Source organism: Bos javanicus, chromosome 7 (genome assembly GCF_032452875.1).
Source record: "Bos javanicus breed banteng chromosome 7, ARS-OSU_banteng_1.0, whole genome shotgun sequence".
NCBI classification, from domain to species: domain Eukaryota; kingdom Metazoa; phylum Chordata; class Mammalia; order Artiodactyla; family Bovidae; genus Bos; species Bos javanicus.
The window spans coordinates 20,554,429-20,570,288 of record NC_083874.1 but is presented as its reverse complement, the minus strand read 5'-3'; the positions used below and the strand labels follow the sequence as shown (position 1 = coordinate 20,570,288).

Genomic DNA, 15,860 nt, shown 5'->3' with positions numbered 1-15,860 from the left:
CTGTTGTTTGAAGTCCTGGATCCGTTTTCTGAAGCTTTCTCAACAACTTACTTTGCTTACACACATTTTTGTTTTTTAAGTAAATGTGTGTTTAATTTTATTGACCAACTGGTTTCAGCTAATGTATGTGGCGCACCTTCTTTATTCATTAGATACTCGAATGGGATAAGCGCCTGAGACAAGGTAAGCGATCACGGATGACCTTACTTAAGGGAGAAAAGTTGTAAAGCTACACAAATACACAACTAATGTAGAAAGGAGGCTAATATAAATTAATACAGGAGCTGGAAGCCCAAGCCAACTACTGCCAGAAAGAGCCCAGATAAAAAGCTCGGAGGCGCCAGCTGTGCGGGTTTCCACGGAAACGCCTGTTCCTCGCCTCCCCGAAAGCTCCACCCTCTCACAACCGAGAACAAATGACGGACGGGGGTGGTCCCGGCGCAGGCGCAGAGTGAGTCAGCCATCTGGAGCACCGCCACGGGCTTTGGGCGGAGCTAGGGCGCGCAAGCGCCCTGCTCTCCAGCGCACGAGTCTCCCAGCATTCAGTGAGCGCGCGTGCGGCGGGCGCCTCGGTGTGGACATTTGCGTTCTCTGAGTGGGCGGAAGGAGGCTGCTGGCCGCTGCGCGGACACGGACCAGGTGGAAGCAGGGGCCGCCGGTGCACACCCGCCAGCTATGAAGCCTCCTGCAGGTACAGGCCGTTTCTTGGTGTGGCCCCGCTCGTCGGACCCGGGAGCCCTATGCCCCTCCCCCGGGGTCGCCCCTGGGGCCTTAGAACGGAGCCAGTGACCCTCGAGTGACCTCGGCCCAGGCTGGGGATGGGGGTCGGCGAGCTTGGAACCCCGCCCCCTCGGTTGCCGAATGAATGATTCAGGTTTTTCAGCGCTTCACTCATTCGGCAAACTCCGTTACTTCTCCTGAGGATGGGTCTGCCCTGAGGTGAACTCCAAGGGAGTTCTAGACTTAGGTCCACAGCCGGACGTTCGACAGGCAAAAAGCAAGCGGGGGCTTTAGACAGTGATCGGTGCCATGGCTGGTGGTGCTTCTTTAGGGGGGGGGGGGGGCGATCCTGGAGGGCTTCTCGGAGGAGGTGGCATTTCATTCAGCTTGGATTTGGTGGGGAGAAGCAGCTGTCCCAGGTGGTGGGAATCGCGAGGGAGGCAAGCACACCAGTAAGACGTTTGGGGAGCAATAAGTCATTTTGGCTAAGGCACAGCTGCAGGTCCCTTTTATGTGAAGCACAATGGGGCACCACAGAAGGGTTTTCCTTTAGGGGAGCAATGTCACCTGCATACCAACCGTGTTTTAGGAAGTCACCCAGGATGTTGAGTAGGGCCACCTCAAATTTTGTCTTGCCCAACCTATCCTCTGCAGCCTATATTGATGATAATCATAATTACCGTTATTCAGGCCGCAGTAAGGCAGGAATGTAGTCTGCTTTCTTTGGTTCAGGATTGTTAGAGACCTGGCACGTAGGTGACAGTGAATGTTTACAAACATGCCTGCTCAAAGTTTTCAAACCCTGCTGCTGCTACTGCTGCTAAGTCGCTTCAGTCATGTCCGACTCTGTGCGACCCCATAGACAGCAGCCCACTAGGCTCCTCTGTCCCTGGGATTCTCCAGGCAAGAGTACTGGAGTGGGGTGCCATTGCCTTCTCTATAGCCGTTGCCAACCTACAGATGCTACAGGAACGCCATCAGGGCCCTCTCTGAGAAAGGGATGTGAAAAGGAGAACTGATATGGTAGGGCTCTGGGCAGAGGGGACAACTGTAAGAAGGCTCAGGAAACTTCTCGAAGAAAAAGCCTGTGTGTCCAGGCACAGAGAAATTGACCAAACCAGCTGGCCAAACCTGCTGTGCTGGACCCAGTAGAGTCTGGACCAAGTAGAGCAGGGGTCAGTGAACCTGTCTGTGTAGGGCCAAGTGGTTTAGACTTGGCAGGCAGGCCACACAACTTCTTGGTCACAGCAGAATCACCTTTAGCTCAGGGGCTAGACAGAAACAGTTGCGACAGTGTTTGGCAACTGCAGGTGTAGACTCTGATAAAGGGTTTGAATTTTAATCCTGAGTGGAGCCCTGAAAAGGGGACAGGACCCGACAACCACAGGGTGTGCAGATTTCCAAAGATGGGGTGAGCGCCATCTGCTAGTTCAAGGCATGGGAGGAGAAGTAGGCTGCTTGACTTTGAACCATCCTTATCGCTTGCTGGCTATGGGATCAGGCTATCTCAGGGTTCCCATCTGTGACATGGGGCAACCTAGGGTGCGGAGGACAGAACTGTCTTGGAACCCAGTGAGGCAAGTACACTGCAGAATACTGCCCAAAGATTTTTAAGTGACAGCTGTCAGTGGAGACCAGACTCTCATCCAGAAAACTCTTGGTGGGGGCGGGGGGAGGGGGTGGAGGTGTGGGGGCTAGGGAAGTCTTAATTGTCAGGGCTTCCCCCTCTTTTAGAAAAATAACACAGTACACATGTCACATTCAGGGAACTCGGGGTTCCACCCTGCAGGCAGGTGTTCTTTCAGTGAAACGCAGGTGTGTGCTCAGCACTGATGACTTTGGGGGCTGAGTCTTCCTGCGAGGGCTGTCCTGGGCACTTTGGGGTGTTGAGCAGCATGCCTGACCCCAATGATGCAGTGGTATCACTCCCTGATTGTGACAACCACAGTGTTCCCTGGGGGCAGGATCCCCTTAAGTTTGAGGACCAATTGTGCCACACGTCCACACACAGCCCTGGGGTCTCCCCCAACCCTGTTACTCTGACCCTGATTGCAGGCCTGACACTGACCTGCTGGGTGTGGGGTCTGTCTCCCGGGTCCAGCCTGCACAGGGGATGCCCTGGACGTGGTGGCGCCGTGCTCAGCCGTGAACCACCTCCGGTGGGACCTGAGTGCCCAGCAGATCGCCGAGCTTACCACCGAACTCATCGAGCAGACCAAGCGCGTGTATGACCGCGTGGGCGCCCAGGAGCCCCAGGATGTGTCCTACGAGAACACGCTCAAGGCGCTGGCTGACGTGGAGGTGTCCTACACAGGTGAGCCATGCCCAGACCTGGCAACGCCACCTCCTTCCCAGGGACCCAGTGGAGAGAGGCGCTGGCTGGGAAAGGCCCCTGGTGGGCCTTGGTCAACGGGAGACAGCCAGGCCTGGCTGGCTTGCACTATCCCCCGGGGCCATGTCATCAGACCAGCTCACCTGCCAGCCTTGAAACTGGAGTCCCAGGGGTTGTTTGTTTCCTCTGAGCGGCTGAACTTGGTCCCCTTTGGTTTTCTGACCCCAGCCACCACCTTGTGCTCTGAGTAACCTGATCCCCTGGGGCGCCCTTCTTGTCACTCTGGAGTTCCTTCCCTCCTCTTATCTATGGGGGTCTGTCCTACAACTTTGTGTGGTCAGACAGATCCCCAGTCCGCCTCCCAAGCCCCCTCTGCAGAGGCTGATGAGGCAGAGAACGCTGAGCCAGGGAAACCCCTGTCTCTGCATCTCTGGGAAAGCTGTTCTCTGAGAACCGTCTAGAATCCCTGAACTCCGGCTGCAGGAGCCTCACGTGTCCCTGATGCTGCATGGCGCTGGGTGTGTCGGGCCCGGCTGCATGCTCAGACTCCAGAGGGGCCACCCCATGGAGGCCAGTGTGCCATGGGCTCAGAGGTGGGGGCCATGGTGCAGGCAGTGGATCAAGAGCCCATAGGCCAGTTTTGCCCGCCAGTCACCTGCTGGGGTGGGGCAGACCTGTCTCCCCTCTCATCTCCAGCAGGAGGCTCTGGAGGCTGGTTGGTGCAAATTCCCACCTGGGGCGTAACCCTGCCAGACAAGATCTGGTCTCTCAACCCCCACTCCTGTGGCCTTTCCATCTCTCCTCAGTAGACCAAATTATATTATTTTTTTACTTTTTTTTTTTTTTTTTTGGGCTGTGCCATGCAGCACGTGGGATCTAGTTCCTAGACCAGGGATTGAACCTGTGCCCCCTGCATTGGGAGTTTGGAGTCTTAGCCACTGGACCACCCGGGAAGCCCCTCCCCCTGCTTTGCTGGGTGTCGGGCTGTCTGAGTACAGGCTGAGCCCTGCCTGGTGCCCCTTCCCGCGCCCCCTCGGCCCAACCAGCCGCCCAGACTAATCCCACACTCTGCTGTTCTGTTGTCCGCTCAGTGCCGTCACAGCGTTCAAATCCCACATGCACAGAGGCCGCTTCTGTCCTTTACATGGCTCGCTATCGGGCAGCTGGTGTCAGGGCCCCCTCAGACCCTGCCATGTTTGGTCCAATCAGCTGAGCAGATCACCACCTCTGGAGGGTCTACTGTGCAGCTGACCCACCAGCCCTGGGACATTCTCAGTGGCCTGGGGCCATGGAAGCCACCAAACCGTGATGGTACTTCAGGCCCCTCTCCCCCCTGAAAAGTATACACTTTTAAAAAAATTGCTCTGTTGAAGAGGGCTTCCCTAATGGTCTGATGGTTAGGACTCCACACTTCCACTGCTGGGGGCGCAGGTTCAATCCCTGGTTGGGCAACTAAGTTCCTGTATACCACTCAGTGGTATGAAAGAACTGTTGAGATACATTTCACATACCATGTAATCTGCCCACATAAAGCCTAGATTTCATTGGTTTTTAGTGTATTTAGCATATACAGCCATCACCAGTATCTAATTCTAGAACTTTTCATCACCCCAAAGAGGTCCCCCATCTCCATTAGCAGTCACTTTCTGACAATGTGAACCCACTCTCTGTGTCTGTGGATCAGCCTGCTTTGCACGTTTCCCATCAGTGGAGTCACACCCTGTGTGTCCTTCTGTGTCTGCTTCTCTCACTGAGCATCATGTTCTCAGGGTCTGTCCCTGTGGTAGCAAGTGTCAGGGCTTCTCTCCTTTTCATGTCTGAGTGATGCTCCCATGTGCAGAGGCGCATGTGTGTCTAGTCGTCTGCCGACAGATACCTGGGTTGTGTCCACGGTTGGTCACTATGGATCACGCTGCTATGATGATGTGTGGACAGTTTTTTGGGTGGACAGTGTTCTGCTCCTCTTGGGTGTCCACCTGGGAGTGGGGCTGTGGGTCACATGGTGACGCAGCGGAAGCGTGTGTTCTCACAGTTGCCACACACCCCCTATCTCACGCACGTGGTGCGCCTTGAAGTATAAAATTGTTGGTGCCCTGCAGCATGGCCATGGGCCGCCGGGGCCCTTTCTGGCGCTGAGTCCCTTCAGCCTCTCCTGGTCTCATACTGTTCCTGTTCCCGTCCTTCTCAGCTTGAGGTGTCCAGAACTGAGTGCCATCCCATCTGGACCATGAGTCCCTGAGGACAGGGTTAACCACGCTCGTCTCTCGCCCAGGGCTTCACCTGCCCATTTCAATGCAAGGCCGTTCTCTCACCTGTACTGTCTCCCCGTTTCAGTTCAGAGGAACATCCTTGACTTCCCCCAGCACGTCTCTCCCTCCAAGGACATCCGCACAGCAAGCACAGAGGCGGACAAGAAGCTGTCGGAATTCGATGTGGAAATGAGCATGAGGCAGGACGTGTACCAGAGGATTGTCTGGCTGCAGGTGAGCGAGAGCCAGGCCAGAGTATGGACCTCCTGCCCCCCGGCTTCATGAGGTGGACAGAGCCCTGCAGGGGGCAGTGGGGCCGTTTTACCACAACAGACAATGTTAGAGACGTGACAGAGACAAGCGGGAGGAGGAAAGGCGTGCAAGGCCTTCCCACACGCACGTCATCTCACATCCCTGACCTTGCTGGGGTCACCTCAAGGGGACATCCCATCTCCCACGTGAGGTGAAGGGACTAGTGACAGGTGTGTGCATTTCCTGCCTCCCTGGCAGTGCCGGCCGAGCACTGCTGCCCGCGTCAGGGGGCTGCAGGTGCTCCTCGCGTGGCTGGTGGGTGGTTTTTAGAACCTGCCAGACATGTCCGCCTTGGAACCAGGAAGGCCCTGGGGTACTTTGTGCAGACTCGGGGGCGGGGGCCTCAGAAAGCACAGGCGGTGTTAACTGAAGTGTTTATTGAGACCATTGTAGGTTCACATGTAGTTGGAAGAAATGATTCAGAGAGGTCCCAGTTGAGCTTTGCCTGCTTGTCCCTGAAGTCACATTTTGTGACAAGTCAGTGTCACAGCAGGGTCCTAACATTGACACAGCTGCCCCATCACCCATTGCCCTGGGGCAGCCCCCAGCAGCTTTGGTTTGGGGCTGTCCCTAGTCACGCAAGGTCCTATGTGGACTTGAATCTGGTTCCCTGGGTCAGTGCTCGGGCCTGCAGTGCTGAGTCCTGCGATAGCTGCTTTGTTAGGAAGTTTCGCTTTTCAGGAAACCTGTAAACTCCCTTCCAGCACGACTGCACCATCCTACATTCCTTCCAGTGATGACGTCCTGCTTCTCCATGGCCTCGCAGGCATTCGGCAATGTCTCTATGGTTTTCTTGTTCCAGGAGAAGGTCCAGAAGGACTCACTGAGACCCGAGGCATCAAGGTACCTGGAGCGATTAATCAAACTAGGCCGGAGGAACGGGCTGCACCTGCCAGAGGAGACACAGGAGGTGAGAGCCTAGCCTGTGATGACCCTCATGCCTAGGCCCAGGCCCAGCCCCCACCCTGGCCCAGGGCCCAGGGGAGCCGGCTCTTTCCTCAGCTCCCCTTCTCCTTGTTCCTGAACCCAGGCTGGTCAGTTTCTGTTTCTGAAAACCAGATGGACTCTGAATGAACAGTTTAGGTCCCTTAAGATGGCCAAAGCTTAGATTCCCCAGGGCTGTGAGAGTGGTGGTCTCTATGGGGCACCCCTGCTTCCAGGTCCTTCACTGATCACTGGGAAGCAAGAACAGGGGGTCAGGGTCTAGGCTTCAGATACCTAAGCTCAGCACAACCCCTGGTGGGCCCCAAATCTAGAACCCCCACTCTTTCCATTTCCCTGGACTCTCACAACAGTCTTCTTCCATCAGAAAATCAAGAGTATCAAGAAGAAGCTGAGTCTCCTGTGCATCGACTTCAACAAGAACCTGAACGAGGACACGACCTTCCTACCGTTCACACGCGAAGAGCTGGGTGCGTGAGGGTGCACAGGGTGATGGGCGGTGGAGGGGAGCATTCCCTGGGAGGGCCTTCACCACGGGCACTCCGGGAGTTTGGAGCCCAAGGTCCTGGATCCTTCCTTGGAGAGGGCCGGGGTCTGTCTGCCGAGATTCTGCCCTACCCTTTCTGTGAGGTATGATCCTTTAACCTCATGGTGTCCTCCCAATCTGGCTGTGTATGGGGGCTTGAAGGCCTGGGGCCTGGGAGGTTTTCTCAGCTTCTACCTTCTTCCCCAGATGCCTTATTTTGAAAATTTGGTGCCTGTGGGAAAGTGGCGAGAATAGTACCAGGGAGACCCCATGCATGCCCCGGGCCTGGCCTCCCTGTGTGTGTGCAACTCCTGTGCTGGGGCCTCCAGACCCATCAACAGGGATGGTGCCTCCTGTGTCCCTAGGTACAGGCCCTCTCGGGATGGGGTCCCCACCCATCCTGATGACTGGCTTTTCATTTCTGGCCCCAATCAGCTCAAGTTAAGCCTCATGTTCCATTCTAATCTCTCCAGATGCCTTCCCTGTTGACAGATTTGCTTCCGTTTTACCCACACTGACAATTTTGCAGAATCCAGGCAGGTGGGCAATAGCCTGTGAGCCCTGCCCGGGAGTCCGAGGGTGCTGTCACATACGCTGTGATACTGCCTGGGTCTCTGGTCAGTAGGGACTCAGGGACACAGATGTGCTCTGTCCTGAGCAGGAGCTTCAGGTCCATCACGCTGACCTCTGCCACTCTGACTTTTTGTCCCTACTGTTGTGTCCCAGGAAGCAAGGCCCATGTGGCTCCAAAGGTTCTCAGGCCAAAGGGCCATCCCAGGCCTCTGGAGTCCACTGTCCTATGGGGCTGCTTTTCTGCCCACTGTCCAGCCCAGGGCCCGGCTAGTTCGGCCTGGCCTCCTGGGCAGGAATGTGAACCCCCAGCACGTGGAACAGCCACTCAGAGCCCGGTGACCAGTCTCACGGGGCTGGGATGGCAGTTGGACATGTGTGGCCGCCTGGCAGGGTTTCAGTCCCTGCTGAGCAGGAGCCATGCCGGGTCATTTCTCTGGGTTGCGAAAGGCTTTGGAGAGTCATTTTACAGGAACGTAGGTAGGGTGTTGTGTCTCTGTTTTCTTCCCCACCCCAGCCTCTAGAGAGAGTCGTGTATACATGTATGAAACCCTGTCTTCTTTTTCTAAGTCCCCATCGTGGGGCCTTCCACCGGTGGAAGTTCTAGGCCTTCCACCGGTGGAAGTTCTAGGACTTCCACCCGGCATCGCCTCTGTAGTGTCGGCTGTTTTCCCCTCATGATCAGTGATTTCTCCCAAGAATCCTGACGGCTCCAGCTCCTCGCACTGTCACCGGCTCGTGTCCTGTCCCTGTCTTAGTGGGTGTCCTCCCACGTGTCAGAACTAGCCCCCCACAGCCCCGGCCGTGTCCTCGCATCCACGGGCTTCCGGGCCCTGGTCTGTCCACTGGGGGTGTCCTTGCTGTCCTCACTTTCTTAGATGCTCATTGTCCCAGTTTGGCCCCTTCAAATGGACGCGTCCCTGTAGTTCTTGAAGCACCTCCTGTTGCACATGGACTGAGCTGGGCTCGCTGTGTCCTCTCCCTGGCGTGGCCCCAGCGGGGTGGTCAGAACTGAGGTCTGGCTGCCAGGGAGCTGTTGCTCCCGGGTCCCTCAGTCACCCGGAGCTGGGAAACCCACCTGGCAGGTTCCACCTCCTGCTGTGGCCTCTCACCCAGGAAGGACATGGGAGGAGGCGGCAGTCCACGCCGTCCCAGGGTGGCGTCTGTTGTGGGGTGCAGGCTGACCTGGGGTGACAGGACACAGCTCCACCTCCCCCCTCCCTGAGGGCATCCTGAGGGAGCAGAGCTTTGAGGTGGGAGAGCCCTCAACATTGCTCCTCTGGGTGCAGACCCTTGCAGAGGGCATGGGGAAGCCCAGCCTGCCATCGCATTCCTCACCTCCCATCCGCGGGGGCTTCCACCCCTCCCACCTCAGCTGGGCAGCCTGCCAGTCCCCTCAGAGCCCCCAATTTGGCCCCCACAGGAGGGCTCCCTGAAGACTTTCTAAATTCACTGGAGAAGACCGAGGATGAGAAACTGAAGGTCACGCTCAAGTACCCGCACTACTTCCCCCTCCTGAAGAAATGCCACGTGCCCGAGACCCGGAGGAAAGTGGAGGAGGCCTTCAACTGCCGGTGCAAGGAGGCAAGGAGCCACCCATTGCACAGTGCCCAGCGGGGCTCAATCTCGGCCTCCCCTCTCAGCGCCCCTGGGTCTGGCTCAGCCCCAAGGGCTGTTGAGTCTGCCAGTCCCAGGGCTGGCCTGGATGGGAGGGGTTGGCACTTCCCTCTCCTGGCCATGGACTTGACTGGGGCAATCCTGGGTTAGGGCCTTGGTGCCGTGGAGACAGCACTGCTGGCCACCAGCTCCCGGCCCCTCATCTTCTGGACGTTCTCTAACAGCTTCTGGGTGTAGTTAGGTTTCCTGTTGTGAACAGGCCTATTTCTCCTTGTAAATGAACCCAGTCAATGTTGCTCTGTGTCTGTCCCACAAGCTGGGGGGGCTGAGTGAAGCCCTCAGGTGCCGGCAGAGCCCTGAGCCCAGGGAGGCCCCGTGGATTATAAAGACCGTGTGTTATGACAGGAGCAAGTGCAGAGAAATCTGGGCAGTGGGGGTTGCGGGGGTGGATCGTGGGGGCACTAGCCATGGCTGCCAGGAACCTGAGAGCCCTCTTGCGGGCACCTGGCCTATGGCTCCAGTGCTACCGTCTATCTGTCCATCTGTGGGCTCTAGGAGAACTGCGCCATTCTCAGGGAACTGGTGAGGCTGCGGGCTCAGAAGTCCCGTCTGCTGGGGTTCAGCACACACGCCGACTATGTGCTAGAGATGAACATGGCCAAGACCAGCCAGGTGGTGGCCACTTTCCTAGGTAACCCCGCCCCCTTGCCCCAGGTGCCTGGGGGGAGGTGTGAGGGCTGAGGTCCACCTCAACTGGACGAGGTGCTGCCTGCGAGCCCCACTCTGTCCACCCTTGGGGGTCCCGTGTTGGGTGAGTGGTGGGGGCTAGGGGTGGCCCAGGGAGGTAGCTGAGCCTCACACAACCCCCATCGCCCACAGATGAGCTGGCGCAGAAGCTGAAGCCACTCGGGGAGCAGGAGCGGGCGGTGATCCTGGAGCTGAAGAGGGCGGAGTGCGAGCAGCGCGGCCTGGCTTTTGACGGGCGCATCAACGCCTGGGACATGCGCTACTATATGAACCAGGTGGAGGAGACGCGCTACCGTGTGGACCAGAATCTGCTCAAGGAGTACTTTCCCATGCATGTGGTGACCCGCGGGCTGCTGGGCATCTACCAGGAGCTCCTGGGCCTCAGCTTCCAGCTGGAGGAGGGCGCCGCCGTGTGGCACGAGGACGTGGCGCTCTATGCCGTGCGGGATGCGGCCTCCGGCAAGCTCATTGGCAAGTTCTACCTGGACCTCTACCCTCGGTGTGTGCACGGGGGACCCGTCAGCCAGGCTGGGCTGGGCACCCTCTCCGCCCACCCCCAGTGGCCAAGACTGACCCCACGTCCCTGGTCCCCACCCAGGGAAGGCAAGTATGGGCACGCGGCCTGCTTTGGCCTGCAGCCAGGCTGCCTACGGAAGGACGGGAGCCGCCAGATCGCCATCGCTGCCATGGTGGCCAACTTCACCAAGCCCACACCCGATGCGCCCTCCCTGCTGCAGCACGACGAGGTGGAGACCTACTTCCACGAGTTTGGCCACGTGATGCACCAGCTCTGCTCCCAGGTGGGTGTGGGGGAGTGGAGGGCAGGGCGTGGTGGTCTACAGGAAGGTTGGTACTGGCTTCCGTCCCTGACCCCCATGCCCGGGATATGTGAACAACAGCAAGGGATGTCCTCGTGGCTCCGGAAGCTGGGAGCCCTGGGTAAAGGCATAAGTGGAGCCGGTTCCCTGTGTGTTAAGTCCCAGGGACTTTCCTCATCGGGCCCCCCAGATGAGCGTCCATCCCTGGGACCTGGCTGCACATGTGCTTGTGCTCGGCCCTCTTGCAGTCAGCCCTCAGCCTGAGAGCCATGCTCACACAAGCTGCCCCGGAGCGTGAGGGGACAGTTCAGAACAGCTCACCAAGCCGTGTGGCCATCCCAGTGCCGTGTTCTGGGAATTTTCCATCACCCCAAAAATGTCCCTCACACACCTTAGCTATCACTACCCACAACCCCTCCCCCCCAGCCCCTGACCACCAGGAGCCCACTGTCTGTGTCTGTGGATTGGCCTGCTCTGCACGTTTCCCATCAGTGGAGTCACACCCTGTGTGTCCTTCTGTGTCTGCTCCTCTCACTGAGCGTCGTGTCCTCGGTCCGTCCACGTGGTTGTGAGTGTCAGGGCTTCTCTCCTTTTCATGGCTGAGGGATGCTTTCGGGTGTGGAGGGACCTCTGCTGCTGTATTTCTGAGCAGAATGTTTTGACTTTTAAGTTGTTAAATGTTTTCTCGCACGTTTTGCAAATTCTTCTCTAACTCAAGGCACAAAGAATTTCTTCTAAATTTTTTTCCTTTAAGTTTAGTAGTTGAGCTCTTCATTTTGGTGTTACTGTCTGTGGCGTGAGGGTGGGGGTCTCCCAGCCCTCGCCCCCACCACCTTTAGCCCCCTTCACGCCCCTCTCCTTGTGCAGCTTCCTCGCGATCCACTCAGGGATGACTTGCTGTCCCTGAACCACTCCTCTGCCAGTGACCCTCATGGCTCCCTCGCAGCCGTCATGTCTTTCTCAGTAGAGCTGATTCTCAGTGTTAAGGCAGTTCTGTGCTATAAAGTCGCTGTGAATGTGGAGGGAGCGGTTACTGAGCCACCACCCCTGCAGACTGTGCAGAGCCAGCCTCCCGTGAGTCTTTGTCACCCTGTTTTCAGGATGATCCTCACTCAGCTTCATGTGCTCTGTGTTTCTATTTAATGACACCTGGTCTGATACCAGCTGTTGGTTCAGTCATGCTGAGCCCCTGGCTGGCAGGGCTGTGACCCTCACCTGGACAAAGCTCATCTGACACACGCACTATCTCCGTGAGCACCTCATTGCCTTCCCGCTCCCCAGACGCTGGATAGCACTTCAGCCCTACGCTGGGGGGCCATCTAGAACAGAGAAATCACCCCCAGAAACATGAGAATGCACACATGGGGCAGTCAGTAGACTGTGAGAAGGACGCTTGTTTGCAGTTGGTGCTGGAACCCAAAGGCAGGGGTCCAGTGACCCAGGAGCCAGTGACATCTGACTGCCTCCTTGGGTCCCAGGAAGAACATGCCAGGTCACTCAGCCCACCTGGCCCTGTGTCTGCCAGGCCTGGGTTCCAGCCACACTGCCATCAGGTACTTTGTCTTCAGAAAGAACGTCAAGATGCAGGAAAGAGGAGAAAGGAGCTCCTACTGTTGCCGGCCACCTAGATCCACTGCATCTAGGGCTCTGTGGGTGGGGAGGGGCGCTGTGGCCTGCTGGATGGCAGGCTCTCTGCCTCCCTGTATGCCGGGTTGGTTGGGGTCTGGGTCCTCCTACAGTTCCCCGCTCGCCCGCCCCCCACAGGCCGAGTTTGCCATGTTCAGCGGGACGCATGTGGAGCGGGACTTTGTGGAGGCCCCATCACAGATGCTGGAGAACTGGGTGTGGGAGGCAGAGCCACTGCTCCGGATGTCCCAGCACTACCGCACGGGCAGCTCCATCCCCCAGGAGCTGCTGGACAAGCTCATCAAGTCCCGCCAGGCCAATACAGGTGCAATGGGGAGGAAGGAGCCGCCCAGACACCAAACACCCAGCGCCCCACTGCCTTCTCCCCTCCCCCCGGGGGAAGTGGCTCAGACACACACCCAGCGCCCCATCTCCCCACCCCCACCTCCCCCCAGGTCTCTTCAACCTGCGCCAGATCGTCCTGGCCAAGGTAGACCAGGCCTTGCACACGCAGACAGCCGCAGACCCGGCCAAGGAGTACGCCCGCCTGTGCCAGGAGATCCTCGGGGTCCCCGCCACGCCAGGTAGCCGTGCTCCAGCTGGGTGCCTTAGGAGTCGGGGTGGTGGCCACTGCCCAGGTGGGGAAGGTCATCTAGTGATGTATGAAGTGGGGACTGTTTGACAGGCTTCAGCCAAGGCCCAGGAGGAGCCGCTGGCCTCTGGGCTCATCCTACCACAAGCCTTGGGCCTGTTGCTCCAGCTGTGGCGCGTGGGGGCCACGGTGGGCTGGCGGCTCTGCACGTGCTTTGTGAGAAGCCCAGGGGGTCAGGAAAGGGTTTGTACCCGGATGTATGAGTAGTGGAGGTTTGAGCATGTGTGTGTTGGTATATACACGACGTTCACTCCTCTGTGGGCCTCTTAAGACATCCTTCAGGGAGTGCGGTGACCAGCGCAGGTGAGCCCTGACTCATCAGAGCCTGAACAGCCAATCTTGTAAGGTGCTCTGGGTGAACCCTTGTGAGCTTGAGCAGAAAGTGGGCAAAGACTTATTTCCCTCTGTGAGTTGCCCACAAGACCCCCGTTTTCTAGAAGTGTTAGACCAGTTCCCCTCCTGTGGCATGGGCCTCAGACGGGGCTGCTTCAAGGCCCTTTTCTTGGGAAAAATCCTGAGGGGGCCCAGGGGCCATGACCAGAGCCTCTCCGCATCCATCCTAGGGACCAACATGCCTGCAACCTTTGGCCACCTGGCAGGTGGCTATGACGCCCAGTACTATGGCTACCTATGGAGTGAGGTATACTCTGCTGACATGTTCCACACGCGCTTCAAGCAGGAGGGCGTCCTGAGTGGCAAGGTGAGAGGCCGGCCTGGGCCCCTTTACCCTGAGGGCTCCTGCCCCCCACGCCCCCAGACGCTGGGTGTCCTTCCTCCCTGGTGATGCCGAGGGCCCCTCGGAGCCAGGGAGGGGTGCGCGACCCTCCTCAAGCCCCGTGCCCTCTTGGCAGGTCGGCATGGACTACAGAAGCTGCATCCTGAGGCCGGGCGGCTCCGAGGACGCCAGTGTCATGTTGAAGCTCTTCCTGGGTCGTGACCCCAAGCAGGACGCCTTCCTCCTGAGCAAAGGGCTGCAGGTGGAGGGCTGTGAGCCGCCAGCCTGCTGATGGCACGGGGCTCTGGCCCCAACCCTGGTGGGCCTGGCCGTGCACTACCTGCCCAGGTGCCTTAGTGCCCAGTCGGGGCAGGTGGGGGACTCCAGCCCAGGGACAGGGCAGGGGAGGGGCTGCGTGTCCCTCCCCCTCTCCCCCTCGCCCAGTCCCTGTGTCCCCATCGGCCTACGTGGGCTGAAAGGTCTCCATCTGGAGGTGTTTGGAAAGTCTCCTGTCTGGTCAAGACTCCTCTTTGTTGCACTAATGCAGCCCTTTCCTGGGAGTTTCCCTAGTTAAAAAACAGTTCTTTGAAATGCAGCCATTAAAAAAAAAAGACTCAGTCCTGATCTCTGCCTGCCTCCCTCCCACCGCAGGAGCAGTGCTGTGGCCGATTTGTTGTTTTTTGTTTGGAGTTTTTTGGCCTCACCTTATGGCATGCGGGATCCTAGTTCCCCGACCAGGGATCGAACACATACCCCCTATGTTTGAAGCACAGAGTATTAACCTCTGGACTGCCAGGGAAGGCCCCGATCCAGTATTGACGGGCAACACAGGGAGTGGATCCAGCCTGGGCTGGGTAGTGGAGCTCTGGGTTCAAGCCTCAGGGTTAGGCTGTTGGGTGAGTGGGGCCTCCTGGGAGACCCACCTCAGCTGGGTTGAGCAGAAGTGGCCACTGGCCAGTGCACCGCTCTCATCTGCACATCCTGAACTGCCCGTGGGTGTCCCCACCCTTGGGGACCTCTCCATGCCAGAGGGAGTTGGGGGCCCCAGGTTAAAGCAGGTCATGTGGGTCATCTCCCCAGCCACAGGGTTCAGCCCAGACATCGACAGGTAGTCCAGTTGAGGCTGGTGCTGTCAGGCCCATGATTTTTGCTGAAGCAGTTTGGGGAAAGAAATTCTGTTTTCTCCCCAAACTTGGAGAGTATGAGCTGTCAGGCAGACAGAGCTGTCCTTAGATAGAGGCCACTCAGCACAAAGGAGCCCATGCCATGAGGGCAGGCCTCCCCAGGACCCCATTGCCACCGCACACTTGGCACTTTGAGCCACTGGATCCCCTCTCCTGCTTAAGTCACCTTGGGCAGACATTTGTCACTTGCTAGCCAGAGTGCGTCCTTGACCACATCTCAGAGACCCCACCTGAGATGTGGCACAGTCAAGGCTGAGCCTGGCAGAATGCCCCACCTTGTAGGAGCCTCCAAGGACCTACCCAGGTCCCTGCCTACTTGGCTCAGGGCTATGGCAGAAATATGGGGAGGAGAGGTGGTTCTGGTCCAGGGGGACACAGGGCAGGGACTGCCCAGGCTCCTGGCCTCTGTTGAGTCTCAGAACAAACACCACGTTTGGAAGGGTGTGTATGTTAAAAGTACATCACATGTCTGCTCATTCAGTGTCATGGTAGCAGGAAACAGGGTTAGCTCAAGGCCTGGACGGGCAGGGGGTAAGGGGATGAGTAGCCTTGGCTGCCACCTTCCTGGGATTCAGGTTTGAGTGTGCTCAGACGCTCAGTCACATCTGACTCTTTGTGACCCCATGGACTGTAACCTGCCAGGCTCCTCTATCTGTGGAAATTCTCCAGGCAAGAATACTGAAGTGGGTTGCTATGCCTTCCTCCAGGCTCCTCAGCCATTAATTGTGGCTGCAGAGGCTTTCTGACGCCAGCAGGAAAGTGAAGAGGGAAGGGTTTGGAGATACCCCAGGGCCTTTCCACCTGCTTCTGTCTCCATGCCCCCTCCCTCCCTCCCTCCCTCCCTTCATGC

The 15,860-nt window shown here is 57.9% G+C and overlaps 1 protein-coding gene across 1 annotated transcript; it reads left to right on the top strand.

Annotated features, from left to right (window-relative positions):
- Nucleotides 1-464: 464 nt before the first annotated feature.
- THOP1 (thimet oligopeptidase 1) lies at nucleotides 465-14,476 on the top strand. Its single transcript, XM_061422755.1, has 13 exons — nucleotides 465-691; nucleotides 2,822-3,034; nucleotides 5,387-5,535; nucleotides 6,416-6,523; nucleotides 6,923-7,025; nucleotides 9,075-9,235; nucleotides 9,824-9,959; nucleotides 10,148-10,514; nucleotides 10,614-10,815; nucleotides 12,598-12,784; nucleotides 12,915-13,043; nucleotides 13,675-13,811; nucleotides 13,963-14,476. The coding sequence occupies exons 1-13, from the start codon at nucleotides 676-678 to the stop codon at nucleotides 14,116-14,118; spliced, it is 2,064 nt and encodes a 687-aa protein (XP_061278739.1). The 5' UTR covers nucleotides 465-675; the 3' UTR covers nucleotides 14,119-14,476.
- The last annotated feature ends 1,384 nt before the right edge of the window (nucleotides 14,477-15,860 follow it).